The sequence below is a fragment of the Electrophorus electricus genome, chromosome 19 (genome assembly GCF_041902795.1).
Source record: "Electrophorus electricus isolate QZ-2024a chromosome 19, ASM4190279v1, whole genome shotgun sequence".
NCBI lineage: Eukaryota > Metazoa > Chordata > Actinopteri > Gymnotiformes > Gymnotidae > Electrophorus > Electrophorus electricus.
Window position 1 is genome coordinate 3,776,236 of NC_137515.1, and position 21,048 is coordinate 3,797,283.

The 21,048-nt window shown below is 38.8% G+C and overlaps 1 protein-coding gene across 1 annotated transcript; it reads left to right on the top strand.

Moving 5' to 3' along the window:
• Positions 1 to 17,168: 17,168 nt before the first annotated feature.
• Positions 17,169 to 19,990, top strand: LOC118242877 (collagenase 3-like). Its single transcript, XM_035535875.2, has 10 exons — positions 17,169 to 17,295; positions 17,384 to 17,625; positions 17,775 to 17,923; positions 18,429 to 18,557; positions 18,642 to 18,803; positions 18,922 to 19,051; positions 19,149 to 19,279; positions 19,379 to 19,538; positions 19,657 to 19,760; positions 19,856 to 19,990. The coding sequence occupies exons 1-10, from the start codon at positions 17,194 to 17,196 to the stop codon at positions 19,954 to 19,956; spliced, it is 1,410 nt and encodes a 469-aa protein (XP_035391768.1). The 5' UTR covers positions 17,169 to 17,193; the 3' UTR covers positions 19,957 to 19,990.
• The last annotated feature ends 1,058 nt before the right edge of the window (positions 19,991 to 21,048 follow it).

Below are 21,048 nucleotides of genomic sequence, written 5' to 3' on the forward strand. Positions count from 1 at the left end.
AATATAAGCAGGGCTATTTCAAATGATCTCCGCTTTTATAAACACACTCTGTGGAATAGCCTTCATTTCAAACCAATAGAAGTAGACAGGCTTACTTATTCATGACATGATTCACGAATACAAAGGTATAGAAGTCTGTTAGACTATATGATGTCTGTTTCTTTAGAAAACAACAGATGATGAGGTTGATTTAAGATTTTTAGTAGGATATGCTAATGATATTTTACTAGTAACATTTTATGTTTAAAAATGTAGAAAAAAAGTTTAAACTTATATTTCCAGTGAAGAATCTTTTACGTTTTAAATGATTCTTATTTTAATGAAATATTGTAATTATATTATATTGTAATTATATAATTATTAGACATCATTACATTATGTCTAAAATCCATGTTTCTCATTATTCAAATGGCATAGAGACAAGTATTATTTGATCTCTAAACTTTAATACTGTATATATTATAATTTATATTACTAGAATGTTAATTTAAAATTCCTCAAGAGGGGATTAATTTACAATATTACATGTCCAATCTTTTATATTGGATTGGTTTAGCGGGACTGTGTTTTTATATCATATTGCTTTTGAGACGCTGGCCGTTGAATTCAACACTGAACTTTGAACTATGAAGTTAATCAGTAAAAAGAAAACAATGCAAATTGGGGAAATTGGGAGACTGCCTTTTTATAAGTCTTTCAAAATCCCATGTGAGATTTGTAACTATTACATGAAACAAAAATACAATTATATATTTGATCATTTTTACATAAAATACATATAAAATTTGTGATATTTTTATAAAAAATCTATAGATAATTTTACCGTACGCTCCCTGTTTCCTTGATGTTTTAAATGACTACCCAAATAGATTAGGACATAGCATATTTGAAGATGTTCAACCTGAAAGAACACTCTGTCCTGTGGGTGCAGGGTCAGTGAGATGAGTCAGAAGTTGAGCGAGATGCAGGAATTTATTGGGCTAAATGTGACAGGAGTCATGGATGCTGAGACGTTGGAAGTGAGGAAGAAGCCCGACTGTGCAGTTCTACATGTTATACGTTTTGTCTCTTGGGCAGTACAAATGGCCTACGAACCAGCTGACTTACAGGAATGAAAGCAGGTTTTTCCCTAGTCCTTACTAACTGCTTACTAACTAAGTCAAACATGTTCACTAAGTTAAGCTTTGTGGCTGTGGCTTCCCCTACCCACAGGCTTGAGAGCTACTGTAATGCAGTGAGGACAGAAAGATGCTTAGGGAGCACTTGTTGGCAGACAGTCAAACAGTAAGCCAAAAGGTAGACAGAGCTGTGGCAAAAATCACTTCCCAGGATACCAAAAACCAGTAGGACAATAAGAAAACACAGGTGAACAAAGCCAGAATGGAAATCCAAAATCAGAAACTATAAGTCAGAGCCAAAGATGATAAACTGAGAACAGTAATTCAGGAGAAGCTCAGTAAGTACTAGAGGAATAGTGGCAATACTTCACAAAGACTAGAAAAAACAGGTGAGTATTTATAAGTGAACCAACGAGTCACAGGTGAGTCAGATGAATATTCAGGGGAGGATGATCTACTGACTTGGTGAGGTAGTTCATGGGAATTGAGATGTGGAGTCCTTATTCAGAGTTCCCTGTTTGTTAGATAAATGCCTTACAACAACACTCCTGAAAATCAACAGAACATTAAACATTTTGCACATTGGTAAATTATAGAATGGGAAAAGGCAGATTACAAAATATATCGAAGATACAATAACTTTTATGATGGAAATTATTTGATGGACTTAATGGATTCCTGGCTCATGCCTTTTTCCCCAGCCCTGACATTGGTGGAGATGTCCATTTTGATGATGACGAGACCTTTAATTTCACACCCCCTCATGGTGACATTTGATTGAGCTTGAAAGTCATGCTGTGTAATAACACACATGATAAACAGCCTGGAATGTCACCTTATATTGTTATGATGCAGGCTACAACTTACTCTTGGGCAATGCCATGAAATTAGGCATGCATTCAGTCTTGAACATTCCAGAGATCCTGGGGATCTGATGTATTGAACATACAGCTACAGGAAAAAGACCTTAAATAAATCACTACAAGGTAATTCTGTGATTTCACTAATTCTGTAAGTTTGACTGAGTTGTGCTGTTCATCTTATTCAGGCATCATAACTTACTGGCTCCTGAGACTGAGCAACATCTGACCAAGAGCTTCTGACCTGAGGCCCCAGATAACATAGATGCAGATTATGAGGACCCATCCAACAATTTGGTGTACCTCTTTAAAGGTAAAAAGACCAACCAACCAAACAAGAAACTGAAGTTTTGCTGACTGATTTATAATGTGAAAAGTCATGTCAAGCAGTAATAGATTAATTAGGAACAGATCAAAGTAGACCATGCAAAAGACTACAGATTTGAGAAATCAATAAACAAAGGCCTAAAGCCCTATAGGCTAAATATTTAAAACAAAATCAGTTACATTTAGGCCTAGTACTTTACAATTAAAATTAATACAATTACAGAATAGACTACAAGATTATCTAGTAAGTCTTTCCACCACCTGATGTACCATCTTGGCCCCAGTTAGGCAGGGATTGATCTATGACCATGGAATGGAAGCCCATCTCCCACAGACCTGTGATAATCTCTGCATTGCCTGACAATGTTATTCTAGTGAAGAATTGAACCAGGGATTAATGAAGGCCAAAACCATATGAACTCTTTTTCTTCATTTTTAAAACCACCCACGAAAGATGTAATAATCTTGTGTAAGTATGATAGATTAGGAGATGAAGTGATTCATTGTGTGGCATCTGAAAATTTTATGCATAATTCATTAACAGTCAGATCAGACTTTTTGCATAAATAAGAGCCAATAACAATGTCATTTTAAGAGGTTTATTCATACATATTCTGTATATGTAAACAATGTTGTTTTAGGAGCTGTCTACCCTTTTCTGTTCAGAAACTACTTAATTAGTAGAATCTGAGTGAAGGAAGCCAGGGGTGGGATGGAACATTGGAATTTCATAAAAGACAGTGCAATCATGTGAGCCGTCAGGTGAACAGATTGATGTGCATACTTTTTCATGACTTGTGGGTGAACTAAGAACTCTGATGACTATGGACTTATCCTCAACATTAGATCTGCCCCTAAGTTAAACCAGCCCGGGACATGCACCACACCAAATGCGCGTGTGACCACAGATGAATCCAAATTCGCACTTGGCGTGTGGCTACTGAGTGAACACCACCTTGGTGAATAATATAGACTACCATGGCTGTGCTGTCCGTATATATAGACTACCATGCCCTACGGACATGGTGACCTTTCATCTGGGTGAGAATGAGAGCCCAATGGTTTCCAGCTCCAGTATATTTATAAGGCAAGCTTCAAGCACATCCCACCTGCTGCTCACCAAATGCATAAGTCCCCTAAATGTTTAAACAAACTAACTTAACATGACAAGTCAACAAATGGCAATGTTTTGTTTAAGAGTCAGCTTTTCAGAGTAGTAGTGCTGACCTGTTCCTGTCATTAAAGTCATTGTAAATAAGAGTGGAATCTGACCCTAGATCAGTACAATTAATCTGAGAAAAACATAATACACAGCTACCATGTCCCACGTCAATCAGCATAGGAACAGAATTTTCTTTTTGAACCATTTTGGTCTAAAGCAAAATACTAAACAGAATGAAGAATTAACTGGGTGTAATATTTATGAATATAACAGGTTAAAAAGAAAAGTTTTTTGTTTTTGGAAAATTAATTAATACATTTTCATTGGAAATACTCAGGAAAGTAAAAGTTAATCAAAACTGTACATGGGTGTATATACTAAGTTAATGCCTGCAGATATCAACCACACATATTATCAGAAGACTGGCAATGATGAAAAACTGCACTGCCCATCTCAAACTCAGTCTCTCTCGATTTTCTGTCCCTCACTCACAAGGGGGCACTTTCACTCTCTCTCGCATGTATTTTCGCTCACTCATTTTCACTTTCACTCACCTACCTCCCCGATCCCTGGATGCCCTTCCTATATGCCATAGATCTTAATATTCAATCCCTTTAACACTTCCAGTCAGACAGATTATTAAAATTACAAGGTGCGCCAGTGGAAGTAGGTTTATTAGTGAAGAAAGTTTGGCCCGAAACGAAGAACCAAAACTAAAAAGAAAATAGCATAACAGAAGGTAGCTTCACATACATTCTGACTGCTGCAAAAATGGCTTGCAGCGCTTCTGCTGATTTCATGGATATTTAGCTCGCTATTAAGGTGTACTGCTTAAGTTCTGGTGCATTAAAGTAAGTAAATATATTTAGCTATCCTACTTGTGTAATGTAGGAGAAATGGAGCAAAGCCCCTCACAGTAAGATTTTATATCATTCTTGTTTTGATTTCACAACACTTCATAAATATTTGATAGAGCAACATCTGTTCTCAGGCTGAGCCCCTGGTCTCAGTGCAGTCTAGACATGTCCCTGTTTGGGACCATCAACAAAATTAGGGCTGTCAACAACTGGAACTCCACGGCGAGGCTTCTTCATCATATATAGTGTCTCCAAATATTCAGAGTTCCTGTCACGGCAAGACCAAAAAAAATTTGCATCTCAGCTATTTTGAGACTCATCTCACTAAGCCTTTCTTTGGAAACATGTTTATAGTGAGTATCATTTCTGACTCTAAAAAATGTATGTTACCTCTGCAAAAGCATCATCTTCCTCAATTTCTCATGATATCAGACATGAATTTACGGTCATCACCAGGCCAATGAGGATGCAGAACTTATAGTGAGTCTTCATGTTTCTTCCTCCTGCTTGGACTGTATTCAGAGATGGAGGCTTAAATACACTCCACACAGACATGTTGAGCAACGGACTGAGTCACTGTCTTTGTCTATCAATCGGGAAACATCACGGTTCATAAATATGGCCACACCCACGCAGTGATGGTGAAGGAAATGTGTCACTGTTATGTTCCTTTTCAGCTTTGATTAATTTTTCTACTCATTCCCTCATTTTCAGTCTATACTTTTTGAATATCTGTACATTGCTAAGTGAATTAAAGCCATTTTAATAGTTTGGTGCACGTCATCAGATTTAAATCATGCAAAAAAATAAATAGAAAAGATAATAAAATGTAATATATGAAATATATTGCTTTAAAATGTTAAATATATTCTATTATAAAAGACATTTACAACAGAGCAGTCATTGTGAAGAACTGTACACCTCTTTGTACCGGCTGGGATACACTCTCTTAGTAGATGGCATCACTTTTATACCTCGCTCTGGAAAACGGCATCTGCAAAATGCCAGAAATATAAATGGAAATGTAGAAATTAAGAAATGAGTACAAAATCCAACATGCCAGTGAAACACGGACCTTATTGTTAGAGTCCAAATACCAAAGTTGCGGGCTGATACAGAAGTCACTGCTGATACCTGGAAGGAAAGAAAAACCAATGAATGTAAATGCACTACCAGACAATAATAAGCACATTTCAAGCCAAGACATTTCAGTAAGTGCAGGATTATATGTTGCGTAAAGAGATGAGTCTTCAGTCTGTGGCCATTGACAGAGAGCTCTGTGCATGAATAACATGTTTAATGCTGTTATAATAGCTCTCTCACAGCAGAAACACGTCTGCACAAGACTTCTTTTATGTACTATAAATATATATATACTGTTCGGTTTCTGAACATTCTGTTTTGTTGATAGGCAACGTTCCCTTTTATGGTACAGTTGCTGGAAATTAGAACGGTACTGACTAGAATCCGAGAATATGCTAATGTTGCCTACCCGCCAATAATATGTTGTTTTCACAGCTGCTGCTTGCTTTTGTTACATAGACCCGTGTACACGTCACGCACTGCCTATAAATTACTCACATCACCCTATAATAAACCGGAGCACTTCTGACTGCCTACTGACTATGTGTCTTCTGTGCTGACCAGAATTCCTCTGCAGGTGCCTGAGGGTAACAAATGGGATGCTCCAGACATCCTAATTCAGAAATATTTTCCAAATACTTAACACTGTGCTGTTCGAACAGCCTGTAAGCAAAATTAAAAATCTAAACTGACGACTTTTAAAAATCATTGAGTATGAATGATTTTGCTTCATTGTATGTATTTGAGATGTAAAAAATGTACTTTTCACATTATAGCCTTTGTGAAAAGCCTGCAGATATGTCCACACACATTTCCAAATAGCATCTGTAAACAAATAACTAACTCACTCACTATTATTTTGCAGAACATCATACATAGATCACTGTAGTATTTTTTAACCACACACAGTATTTGAATAATGCTTGGATCATTTGGATATGGATCCTCATTAGATATCTGAGTATTTAATGATACACATGGCCATTTTATCCCACAATACTTCCATCAGTCATCTCAATTGGGTCATCTCACATGTTCTAAATGGAAGATAAGATAAGATGGAGTTAATGACTTTATGCCAGAGAGAAACCAGAGTTTTTGTGCCAGAGAGGTTACAATCGCTATTCTTGGCTTCACTAAAATAAATAAGCATGGTAGAGTGAAGAAAGTTCTAATGTTTCAAGCCAGTGAATATAAATGCTCTTTGAGAACATATTTTCTTTTATCTGTAGTTTACTTGATCATGAATTTAAGACTTTTATTCAGCAGCAAAAAACCCTCAAACTTTGATTTTTACTGTTTCCTACTGTTTTCTAACCTACCCTCTCCGACTATCACCACAATTTCTGATTCCCATTAGAGTAATTAATAATACAATTACAACTGTGAGCCTTCACTGTGACGCGGGGAGGCTTGGCATACAGCAACGTTTATTGTTAAACACAAAAGACTTATATACTCACACACTAACAACACACAACGAGGAGCAGGTGTGAAACACAGGGAGGGCATGGCCATATGGACGAACGAACACACACACACACACACACACACACACACACACACACACACGGAGATGTTTGGTAGGAGGGGTCGTACCGTGACATTCACATTGAAACTGGACTAGACTTGCTTTGCACTTTTATTCTGCTAATTGCTTTTTGCTTATTTATGGTGTTTATATTATTTATGGTGTAAAACTTTAAAGAATTGTTATGGCCTTTTTTAGAGTAACCTTAAAACATAACATTATAATATCGAACTTTGACCATCTCACCATGGAGACTGCTTATAGTGTTTCGTTCCCATTGTAAGCCACAAAGCCTTACACATGCTCTGTCTTTATGCCCCTCGCCATTCTTGTGTTTGTTTTGCTCTTGTTCCTAGATTATGTTCCTAGTCTATGTTCCAACTCAATTTCATTTTCTTATCTTGTTTCTGTTTTGTTGCTACTTTGTTTCTGTATTAAATAAGAATCTTCATGCACCAGTACCCATCATCCTCTGATTGTTAATCTTGCAAACAAATCAGCACAAAACCAGTGCCACGCAGTCTGTTTCTCTCATGTCAGATAACAACCAACATTACTACAACTCCCAGAATCCCGTTCACAGCTCAGAGGAACTTTCGACCAATCATGGTTCATTTACACCTTCCTCCTCACCATTCCATTGATCTAATCTGTTTCCCATAGTCATTACCTATAAATACCTGTCTGTTTTCACTACTCTTTGTGGGTTTACCTTGGCTTGAATGTCAAAACCCCCACTGCCCACTATTCAGGAATGAATGACTACTATAGAAAGCCTAACTAATGACCAGACCTGTGAGATCCCCAGTGAATATCAAGACTGTATATCAATGCTGTATTCAGTAAGGAGAGGGCCACTCAACGTCCTCCTCATCACCCATATGACTTTTAGAGGGGGCCATTCTACCCATCTATCCACTCACACAGGAGGAAGAGAGAGCCACGGAATCTTACATATAGGAGCCCTTTGACAAGGTGCCATTCAGCCATCCACCTCCCCTGTTGCTTACAGTTTCGTTTTTGTAAAGAACAAAAATGGAGGTCTCCGTCCTTGTGATTATTGTGAGCTCAACCAAATCACTAAGAAAGACCCTTATCCACGACCCCTTAGCAGCATCAATATTATCTGGAACATAAGGCCAGAAACTCTGGATCAGATGTTCAGCCTTGTTGTTCACTGAACCATGCCAGAAGAGGCTTGTTTCATTGAACATGTTTGCCCTGTCATGCTGTCTCCAGCCCACTTTGCTATGGAATGCTCCAGTTCTATAGAACACCCCTTATGCAGTCCCGCTCCCATTATCATGAACCGCCACTTTTCTAATGATATCTATCATTATACCATACATCATCATGTACTTTTCTCAGTGCTGATTGTTGCTACCCATATTCAAACACTTTAAAAACACTTTAAAACATTTTCACTTTGTAACAATAATGATATTATTGTGCTTCTGAGTATTTTGAGTTATTGTTACTTCTTATTGTACTAAATAATATATTAAGTTCAAGTTCAAGTTCAAGTTCGGTTTATTCGTCACATACACAGTCATACACAGTATAACACGCAGTGAAATGGTGGAGAGTGCTCTGTCCAAACTGAGGAAGAGAAACAGGGGTGCATAGAGAAAAAAATATATATGCAAGATAAATATATATATTCTATGTATGTACAAAATATATTAACAATGTATGTACAATATATGTATATTATGATTATATACACAATGCACAATGTATATGGTTGGGTATATATGTACACAATCTACAGAATGTACAGATCCATTTTATATAATAACATATCTACAGTTGTTGTGTAACAAGGTAATTGAGTATAAATCTATATATACAGATGTACAGATATACAGTTATGTTACATGGTGGTGGTGGTCCCCACAGTTTATCAGTTTCCCTGATTCAGGGCCCGAATGGCCTGTGGGAAGAAGCTCCTCTTCAGCCTCTCTGTCTTGGTCTTCAGGGAGCGGAAGCGCCTCCCTGACCTCAACAGAGAGAAGAGTCTATTGTTGGGATGGGTGGGGTCCTTCACAATTTTCCTGGCCTTGGTCTGGCACCGCTTGTAGTAGATAGTCTGCAGGTCAGGAAGTTCCGTGTGAGTGATGCACTCTGCTGAATGCACTACCCTTTGGAGTGCTTGTCTGTCCTGCTTGGTGCTATTCCCAAACCAGACTGTGATGTTCCCCGTGAGGATGCTCTCGATAGTGCAGGTGTAGAAGTTCCGCAGTACTTTGGAGGGCAGTCTGAAGTCTCTTAGGCGTCTGAGGTGGTAAAGATGCTGACGAGCCTTCTTTGCCAGGGAGTTGGTATGGCGGGACCAGGACAGGTCCGGCGAGATGTGAACTCCAAGGTACCTGAAACTATCTACTCTCTCCACCGTGGTTCCACTGATCCTCACAGGTTGGTAGTGCCGCTCCTGCTTCTTGCTGCAATCCACGATCAGCTCCTTTGTCTTACTGACGTTTAGGAGGAGATTATTTTCCTGGCACCAGTTTTCCAGGTGTTTAATCTCCTCCAGGTAGGCCCTCTCATCGTTGTCCGAGATCAGACCCATGACAACGGTGTCGTCAGCAAACTTGACAATGATGTTGGAGCTGGAAGTGGCTGTGCAGTCGTAGGTGTACAGTGAGTAGAGCAGGGGGTTTAGGACACAACCCTGAGGAGCTCCAGTGCTGTACTTACTGTAATTGGGTATGTTTGGCAGGGTAAGTGACTGGAAAAAAAGGGCAGGATGTAGGCACAAGTACCCAAGCAACTAGCATTTATTTAAAAAAAAGTCAAACAAACAGAACGAAACAAATGGTAAACAGTATACAAATGCTCAGGGCAAACACATTGGACATTGCTGAGACAATAATCAGCCAACATGGGGATTTAAACGGACACGCTGGTTATGCAGGGAACAAGGAACAGGTGCAAACAAGGAACAAGCTAACAAGGGAGGCGTGGCACCATGTGGGAAAGGACAAATACATGCACATGGTGACACGTCAAACAAACCAAAAAACACAGAGACATGTGGTGGTCCCACCACGTGGTCTAGGGAGGAGAATGGCAATTATATGTGGCAATTACAGTGCGCTCTACAAAAACTTGTAGCTGTTACTGAGAAGCTGCATGCTGCCAGATCAGCCAAGCTGTCACTGGTCCTGATACTTCTTGATCTCTCAGGAGTTTTTGACAAGGTCAACCACAAGATGAGCAGCAGACCCCAGGCCAACGCTGTGTGGCAGGCTCTGTGGGCTAGATGGGCCAGGATCCAGTCAACCACAGGATCCTCCGGTCCATCCTAGCAAGCCTTGGGATTACTGGCACAGCATGGCAATTGTTTCATAAATCCTTGAGGGCCGGTCATATCAGATGACGTGTAGGAAATCCACATCTACTCCATACAGACTCTCCTCTGGTGTCCCACAAGGCTTGGTGTTTCATCCACTTCTGTTCTCTCTCTATACCCACCCTCTAATGAGACCATATCTTCACATATCGATGTCTCCCCAAATCAAGACTTTGGGATCTCATTATAGAACACTTGGATCTCTCCAACTGACAAGGCACACAACCTTAAAGTACTACATTTTCTCCTCATATTGCTAATTTGACTTGGATATGCATGTTCCTCCTTTAAAACATCAGGGAAATCTGGCCATTTCTTTCCAAGGAAGCCACTCAGGTGCTTGTTCAACTGTCAATGGGCAGGGTAGATGTTCATATTTTACAGGATCCTGGACAAAATATTAGTTTGCTTTGCACATATTGCTCCAGACAGTTTCTCAAACTTTAGGCAATATTGAGAAAGATTCGCTCAGCATTTGTCACTGAAAAGAGGGGCATTTCCAGCTTTACTGGCCTTTCCCCAACTGTAATCTGTAAGTAGCTAATATGATTAAGGAGGGTTATAAATGAAAATTATTTGAGTGGTAAACATATTTCTGGGGTTCAATAGACCCTTTTGTTATAATGAACAACCCAATATGTTCGCAAAAGCTATTATGGTATACCTTAAACTCCTGGTGTCTCCCAAAGTAAAGGAAACATACTAAGATGTTGTTATCTATACACCCTGTTAATGATCTTTATGGCATATCTGGTTTTGAAAATACACCTTGTAGATTTTGTCACTCACAGTGTGAAACCATTGAACATTTTTTTCCCCCCAGTGAATATATAAGAACATTTGGGACTGAGACTAAGTTACATGCCCATATTGTCAGGACTGTCATGCGCAAAGCAAATAGTGGAGATGTGCAAGGTAAGGTGATGGATGGTGCATGAGAAGGGGAAATCTATGGCAGTAGCCAGACCCTTGTTATCCTTATCCTCTTTTACATTGTAGGGCCAGACAGTTTCTATGGCTGCATCAGGGCTATTCCAGATTCCTGAGACCAGGTACATTTTCTTTTTTTGCAGAAGTTTTGCTCTGGAAAATGGGACCAGGAAATACATGAGAGGGTGACAGGTTCTTGGCATAAATAACCCCAGTTGCGAGTGTGACTGAGAAATTAGATAGTTTGGAGTTGTTTGGTCTGTTTTTTGTATTCCTTTTTATGTATGCAAAACAGCACAAGACATTCAATTGGCAACAAGACAAAAAACAACAAGAAGAACCTTACCTCCATATGTTTAGAGCCAATCCGCAAACCATGCCACCTGCACAGTTAACTAACTGTGCTGAGAAAACTGTGTTGAGAGCATGGTTTTGTACATAATCCATGCTAAGCCATGTTTATTTTGAAATGCAACTGGAATGGTTACTGTCCTTACTCAGAACCAGTCGACCTGACAGTTGAAATGAGGCTTTTGACTCTCACAATTTATGTGCAACATTCAGAACAATGAGAAAAGTAATGTGAACAAAGCAATGTGTAAGTATATGTAGACACAATTGGATACAAAAATAGGGAAGGTTACGAAAGAAATCATTAATTTGTCTGCTTATCACGTATCAATGAAACTTCTTACTGATATTAATTAGGTTACCAAGCCTTTGCCACTGCACCGCTTCCATAAAATTATTCAAGCCCTTTATTTATTCACTTTTGTTGCTAAGGTTAAGTTGCAGTAAGGCTAAAAGTGTTGGGTTTATCTTGGCACTCTTGAAAATAAAGTGTATAATCAATCGAGTCACAAAACTTAGCTTTACCTGGCATTATGCTATTGACTATTGATTTTAGCCAGTAAAAAAATGCTACATGTCTGGCCCCTGACCACCTATCATGAGCAATTTGCATACTTTAAGTGTGTCTGAAACCTTAGTATTCACGGTTAGTAATCAAAAAGCTCCCAGATTATATAAAATACTGGGTAAAAATTTGATGTATGCCAATACTGGACACTATTTAGCTATAATGTAAAGTGTGTCTGAAATGTTCCACACTTATTCGGAATTAGATTGTCATGAGAATAGATGTACATCACAAATAAGTGCATAGTACCCAGTTCCAGACATAGTCACTGCTTCGCCCTGTAGTGTCTCAGTTTGAATGGCGCCAAGCCCCATGTGCTCTTTTGTTTGTTTTTGGTTTTGGTTTCTGTCTCAACTAAGTCACACCACCTCAACAGTTATGCATCAGTTAGTTCTGACCAAGTAAACTGACTGGACAAGAGACATTCCATGAGTGCTGAAACAGAGTATAATAGCACTTGTACTTTTAACTATAGATGCATCACTCTGCTTTGCAGGTGTGTTCTATTAGCCATTAATTACATTAATAATTGTTATCTATCTTAGATTATAACAAGCGTTGCTGTTGGAATCACACATGCCACTAATGTGACTGCCAACATAATCTTATTTCACTGATTGCACAATTAATGTGAACATACAGCTAAATGTATATGATACAAGGTACCTGGCCTGCAGTAACATTGACCTATGCAAAGTAGCAAGGAAGTGAAATGTTTGTCTTGCTAGGCAGTCCCAGTCCAGTTGCAGAACTATTTGTATTAGTAGAGCTAAATAAAATATTAAATAAACAAACAAATCATAATCTGTTGTTGCTTAGAACTGTTAACTAATAATTGGTGCTGAAGGATGTTTGTATGAAAGCAATATCACACTCAAGTTCGTGCTGTTACACTGAATAACAGCATGGTGGTGATTATCTTCGGCATAAGGCTGCAGGCCAACAGGCTAACACTTCTTGTCAACTTTGGATATAATGATTAATACATAAAATGATGTGTTCACCAGTGGAATTAGGTTGATTAGTGAACAGAAAAAGGCCAGAAATAATGATAAACCATAATTAAAAAGAAAATAGCATAACAGAAGGTAGCTTCACATACATTCTGAATGCTGCAAAAATGGCTTGTATGCTTCTGTTGATGTCATGGATTTTTAGCTCGCTATTAAGGTGTACTAGTTAAGTGCTCACACATTAAAGTAATCCTATATTAAATTTTGTTAATGCAACATAGTAGTGAAATAGAGCAGGGCCCCTCACAGTAAGATCTAATTTCAGTCTTCTTGTGGTTTCATGTTATTGTTCTGATTTCACAACACTTTGACATCATGTCATAGATTACCATCTGGCCTTGAGTGGAGCCTCTGGTCTCAGTGCAGTTTAGACATGCCCCTACTGAACTGCAGAACCAGGTGGGGATAAACAACATCTCCACACTGACTCTGAACACAGGCGCTCCTACGGAATGTGTGCTTAACCACATTCCCCGTTCATACATTACTGTGTCGCCAACCACAATGCCAACACTATCCTCAAGTTCACTGATGTGAACCCATCCTGGGCCTCATCACAGAAGAGTCACCCTACAAAGACGAGGTCAGAGTGCGAATTGCAAATTTCTACAGGTGCTTAATTTGAAACTAGAATAGTATTGCCACCCTTCTTATGGCTCTCCTCAAGGGCTCACCGAGGAGAATTCAGTGGAACCCTGCATTCATCTCCCTAGAGAAAACGTTTACCATGGCCCCAATACTTTGACATCCCTCCCCGTCTAAACCGTTTGTAGTGAAGGTTGATGCCTTGGACATGGGCATAGGGGCAGTCTTATCCCAGTGCTTAGGAGATCCGTTGAAATTACACCCTGCACATTTTATTCCCACAAGTTTACACCAGCAGAGAAAAATTAAGGAATAGGAGCCCAGGAATTACTAGCAATCAAATTAGTGCTCAAGTAACGGCTACACTGGTTAGAGGGGGCTTCACAAAAATCTGGAATATCTACGCAATGCCAAAAGACTAAATCCTGGGCAGGCCCGCTAGACTCTATTCTTTTCAAGATTCCATTTCACTATCACATACTGACCTGGTTTTCAAAACAGAAAAGCAGACTCTTTATCCTGAAATTTCAGCACAGACGATCACCCTCAGTCCAAGACCCCTGTCAAGACCATACTGATTCCTAAATGTATAATAGCCTCTATCTGATGAGAGATTGATGATGAGATCAGCCAAGCCCTGGCGGTTTTGTCCTCACTGACTTCAAGTCATCCGGGTGAGACATGAACACAGTTTTTATCCAGATGTTACTGGTGGGAGAATATGTTGACAGATATACACAGGTTTATACCTTCCTGCACTGTACGGTCTCAAAATAAAACACATAAGGCCCTACCTGCAGGAAAATTAGTTCCTCTGCCCATCCCTTCCTCCATCCAAGAGTTTCACAACAGTCCTCACTGTGGTCAACATATTTTCCCATGGAATCTGATTCAGTCCATTGGAAAGTTTACCTACAACCTAAATATTGGACTGTTTAAGATAAAGACACAAATCATCACTTACCAATTAGAACTCCCTGTACACTATCGTATGTCTAATTCTTTCCATGTTTCACTTCTTAAACCAATCAGTCCAGGTCCGCTGGATGAGGCACTTGGAACCGAAGTTGGTGGCTGACTAACACCAACTCCATCCGGGAAGACCTGCGCCTCACCCCAAGGGGCGACCAAAGAAACATCCCAGTGACCCTCCTCCAGAACCGTGGAGGGATTGTTCACACTCAGTTGCTTCTGTCCAGAACTGTTGCAGGTGTGACTGTTGGACCTGAGCCTCTTCCGGGAGTGAGGTTGGTGGTCGTCGTGAGCGTCGATGCCCATTGGCCTTCCAGGACTCCTTGATGGAGGGTACTGCCATGCTCCCTAGCCAGAACACCATCTCCCATCATCCACCTGTTGCCAGCTCCCCTGTCACTCAGTCTGGTTCTTCCAATCATCACACCCTCACCAGATCTGCATCCGCAGACTACTGATTGTTCTCACCTTTTCATCATTACTTCCCTATCTATTTATACCCATTCATTTCCATGTGTTCTCTGCAAAGTATTGCCATGACTTTCACATGTGTACAGAGCATTATATCTGTCTGTCTGGATTATCGCCACTGTCTTGTCCCTGTCTGGTTAGTTTGCCGTGTCGGATTGCCCTCTGGTTTTGCGTACTCTGTACTGTTTTCTGGATTGCTCCATTGTCTACCCCTTAAGTTCTAGCTGGCTACTGTGTGGATACTGACCTCTGCCTGATGCATTACTCTGAACTCGGATTATCCTTTTGTCAATAAAACTAACTCATTTACTCACACCTGTAAGTGTCTGTCATCATGCTGGCTTGTGACACAGAGCAGGCATTTGGAAATAAATGAAATAAATAATTGCTTCTTTTGCTCTAATTCCTTCTTCTTTAATAATGCCCTGACCTCCACAACCATTGCACAATTTGACCTTTATGATACAAAGCTTCCTAATTACAAGTGCGTACAACAGGAGCATTGTAAAAAAAAAGAGCGTCACATTGTGGAGTTAGAACAGGATGCCGGGATGGGTTTCACAAAATATAAGCATACGTTTATTAACACACATAACAGTGAAGAGCAGGTGTGGAACACAGAGAAGGAGCGTGGCAACACGGATGAACATACAAACACAAACACACGTGGAGAGACATTTGCGAGGAGGGGCTGTGCCGAGACAAAGAGGTGCATTGTACTGCGATTGGTTTATATTAAAAACTGAAGGTTATATTCTTACATGGATATCTTACTTCAAAATGTGGAGTGAAAATGAAAAAACTTGAAATTGAAATATAATTTGTAAAAGTACAGTTTAAGAACTTTGAAAAAGTACTTAAATACAACATCTATTTTAATTTACTTTAATTGAAATGACTTACTTTGCTATTAAAGAACCTTCTACAGGAACAGAAATTTGTCCAAACAAAACAAGCAAGAGACACCTTACCATTTTATTAAAATGACTTCAATTAAATAAGTAAAACATGTAAAAGTGCAGATTGAAAAGTAAGCAATAAGCAAAAATGTTTAAAATTATTATATTCATTATTTTACATTTTTACTTATATATTTTGTTTTAGAAATAATTTCATATATGGCCAATGGTGCCCTCCGAAATTTTGCCTCCTGTCACGGTTGGCCCCTCCTAGCATCCTGTCTCCGTTGTTTGCCTGTATCATGTTCTTGTTTCATTTTCTCCATTACTGTTCCAGTCCTTGTTTTGGTTTTTCACTGTTTTATTAGTTTCACCTGTTCCTCATTTTTATCTTGTTAGTCCTCATTACCCTGTGTATTTATACATGTGTTATTCCCTGTTAGTTCGCTGGTCATTGTTTATCGTGCTATGTCGAGCTTGTTGGTGCCCCGGTGGATGAGCTTTCACACTACCTTTCGCTAACTTTCACTATTTCTATTTGCCTTAGAAATAAATTTAAGCACAAGCAATTAGATTAAAATGCCCTCAAGACAATGAAAAACACACAGGCAGTCACATGTGTTCCAAATATCCTGTTCTGTTGAAAATCTTGTGTATTACACAAATTTCACTACACCAATCTTTAACTACAATACAGTGCAGTTTCTCTTTGAAATCTTCAGATATAGATGCCACCGAAGCAGTTTATTGTTATTATCACTATTATTTAACACAATTGACATTTTAATCAAATTATTTAGATTTAGGTACAAAAATATTATGTAATATGTAATCTGAGAACAAAACAAAACAGTATTTAAAGCATAACTTCAATAATAAATCAAAATTTGAAATGTGCAGAATGTAAAAGTTAATAAAGACAATTAAATAGCATTGGAAACATCTCCTTAAACTTTGCTGTGTAGATGAAAGTAATCAACAAAGTAATCCAGCGTTTTCCTGACTGATCAACAGATGACTCAGACTGTTGCTCAACATGTCTGTGTGGAGTGTATTTAAGCCTCCATCTCTGAGTGCAACCCAAGCAGGAGTGGATCCCCGAGGAGGAAGAAACATGAAGACTCACTATAAGTTCTGCATCCTCATTGGCCTGATGATGACCGTAAATTCAGGTCCAATATCACGACAACCTGAGGAAGATGATGCTTTTGTAGAGGTAATGTAACATTTATAGAGCAAGAAATATTACTTGATACTCAGGAATAATATATATATATATATATGTATTTTATTGTTGTGTGTAGAGTTACTTGAAGAAATTCTACAACCTGACCGAACAGACTGGGACTGCTTCCCACGGGAGGTTTAGTCAGTTGAGTCTCAAAATAGCAGAGATGCAGAAGTTTTTTGGACTTACAGTCACAGGAACTATGGACTCGGAGACACTAAACGTGATGAAGAAGCCTCGCTGTGGAGTTCCAGATGTTGCTCAGTACTCTACGTTTGGTGAGGGTCTCAAATGGAAGACCAATGAACTGACATACAGGTACAAACTGGATTCACTGCTGAACATTTCTAGCTTGAGATAACAAACCAGCTTTTCTTACACAGTATGAAAAATGTCTTATAACTGCACTGCCAGAAGCCAGTAAGAGCCTGTAAAAACCTTTAACAGTGACTCTGCTATTCCCACAGGATTGAGAACTACACTCCTGACATGACTGCGGCGGAAGTGGACGACTCCATCGAGAAAGCTCTGCAAGTCTGGGCTCGTGTCACTCCTCTGAGGTTCACCCGCATCTACAGCGGCACAGCCGACATCATGATCTCCTTCGGGGCAGGATGTAAGTCGAAACCTAGAGTATCCACTGTGTGTGTGTGTGTGTGTGTGTGTGTGTGTGTGTGTATATATATATATATATATATATATATATATATATATATATATATATATATATATATATATAGAGAGAGAGAGAGAGAGAGAGAGAGAGAGAGAGAGAGAAGCTGTTGATGATGATAATTTTGAATATCTCTACAGTACACTGCTGTTTCTCACCTGGAATCTGTGTGTGTGCTTTTTGTGTGTAAAATCTATTCTAGTTAGTATAAAATGTATTCAGATTATTGCATGAATGTTTAATTATATTTGTACATCATAATCACCAACCACTGTAAACATAAAAACATTAGCTGCCCATATGTTAAATCTCACTGTACACTAAGTTTTGTGAAGTTTTCCAGTAATGAGTTGATGAGTAGGACTGTGAAATGTTACTAGTGACTGGAGAAACAATATATTTCAGGCTGTGAAAAGCTCTAATATTAAAGCCCATTTGTTTTCTTTAGCCCACGGTGATTTCTACCCCTTTGATGGACCAGACGGCACTCTGGCTCACGCTTTTGCTCCATCTGCTGGCATTGGAGGAGACGCACACTTTGATGAGGATGAAAATTTCACCTTCCGTTCAACTAATGGTGAGGCTTGCAACTCACCACTGAACTAAATGAACTAATGTATAAAGTAAATAAACTGGTAAACTGACCATTTACTCTTTTCAGGCTACGTTCTGTTCCTGGTGGCTGCTCATGAGTTTGGCCACTCGCTGGGTCTGTCTCACTCCAGTGACCCGGGTGCCCTCATGTATCCTATGTACAGCTATAGAGATCCAAATTCATTTGTTCTGCCCAAAGATGATGTCAATGGAATTCAGTCTCTCTATGGTAATTTCAATGTCAACTGGTATTGAAATTAACAATGAAAAATTCTGCAGTGGTTTCCTTCAAAGTCTATTCAATAATTTTAACAATTTTCTTCTCATTTCTGACAATTTAACCATAGGTTCAAACACTAATGTGATCCCAGACAAGCCTGACCCCACACCTCCAGTTACACCTAATGCCTGTGACCCTAATCTCGTCCTGGATGCTGTTACAACACTGCGAGGGGAGAGGGTCTTCTTCAAGAATAGGTACAAATGGATATAGAGACTTTGCTAAATTATCTTAATCACATCTGAGGTGTAATTCCTAGGGAATGATGATCTGACATTGAATTCTTTTGTTCAGCTTCTTCTGGCGTGTTTCAACAAACAACAAGGCTGAACAACATCTGATCCAGAGTTTCTGGCCTGATGCTCCAGACAATATTGATGCTGCCTATGAGAATACAGCACAAGACAAAATATTCCTCTTCAAAGGTAAGCAAAAAAAAAAAAAGAGAAGCTTTTCCAGTAATAATATAACCAGTCATAATGCAATGTGAGATAAACATTCAAACTTGTTGTCACGGTCCTCAGGTCAGAAGGTTTGGGTGTTCAAGGCTACTGACATTGTGCAGGGGTATCCTAAGAGCCTCAGCAGTGTGGGGCTTCCCTCTACAGTGAAGAAAATCAGTGCTGCCCTTTATGATCCTGACACTGGAAAGACCCTGTTCTTTGTTGACAACAAATACTACAGGTAGGAAATAAATCACACTGATACGTCACACTGTTAATAATTGTTTTTTTCCCCCGAAAAAATGTTCCTGAATAATTTCTATGGATACAGCTAACAAGTTTTGTAACTACTTTTGTAGTTATGATGAAAAAAGGAAAGTGATGGACAAGGGTTCCCCTAAACTGGTGGGAAAGAGATTCCCAGGAGTTACTGGAAAAATTACTGCAGCTTTCCAGTACAGGGGTATGTAACATTGACACCCTTTAATGTTCCATAGAGTCAAACTGTCCTCTGATTAACTAGTATGACATTCCTGACATGTAAACCGTGTGTTACAGGTTTTACCTACCTCTTCAGTGGAACACGCATGTTTGAGTACAGCAACTCAAGCAAGAAAGTCTTACGTGAGCTTAATAATAATTACTTCTTGCCATGCTAATGCTTCTTGTGTGTATGTCACTGAGACAGTAGCATGGAAAAATCAAAACAACAGATTGATTTATAACAGTATGGTCCATTTTATTAACTACATTTATTGATATTAAAAATTATATATTCTTAAAAACTTTTTTTTGTTGTTGTTTACTTTTCTGTCTCTTGTGTGATACGTTTGATGCATTATGGTTTCCAAAAATAAACATTAGATGCACGTTTTTAATCTGCCTCTGATTATTTTATTAATAAGCAGATTTTTTGTTTTTAAAAAATGCAGGTTTTTTAAATATCTGCAAACTGATCTGAACACACAGATCAGAAATGCGAGGGAAGCCTACTTTTCATAATTGATACCAAATTAATTGATACCAAAATGCCACCAAAATAATGCTAAATTTCTCAGATCTCATTACAACTTTTTATTGACCAATGTGATGTATTTGCTGAATTATCTGGCATTAAATCTCCTTTACGAATAGCATTATACAATGTCAACAGCCCCCCTGTTACATGCAAGGTCATACGGCAACAGCATAGGGCAATTCTTAGAAATTGACATTGAATCACGTACAAAAGGGATCTCATTATTAAATGCTACTACCTGCCCTGCAGACACCATACCAACAAAATTCTTTATACAACCTTCAGTGCACTGTCAAAATACATTGTTAATATTGTAATTCAGTCACTTAAACAAGGAATCTACCCACAGAGTCTAAAAACAGCAAATATTAGGCCTCTTCTAAAGAAGAATACATTAGACCCTGCTAACCTCAATAATTACAAACTGGTCCGTAATATTCTATTTTTAGGAAAGATTATTGAGAAGATGTCTTTCTCCAACTTTAAGAATACATAAATAGTAATGTACTAAATATGTCCTTTCAGTCTGGTGTTAGAGGTCCTCACACCACAGAATTGTACTAACCAAAGTCCTGAATGATCTTAGACTAAACCACAACATCAGCTTTAATTGCCATATTAGCAATGACTCCAGACAATATTCTATCCTCTTTGTAACTGTAACGGTGAGTGGTAAGGAGGCGGACATGTGCGGAGAAGAGCGAGATTTATTAAGAGCAATTCCAGAGTCATA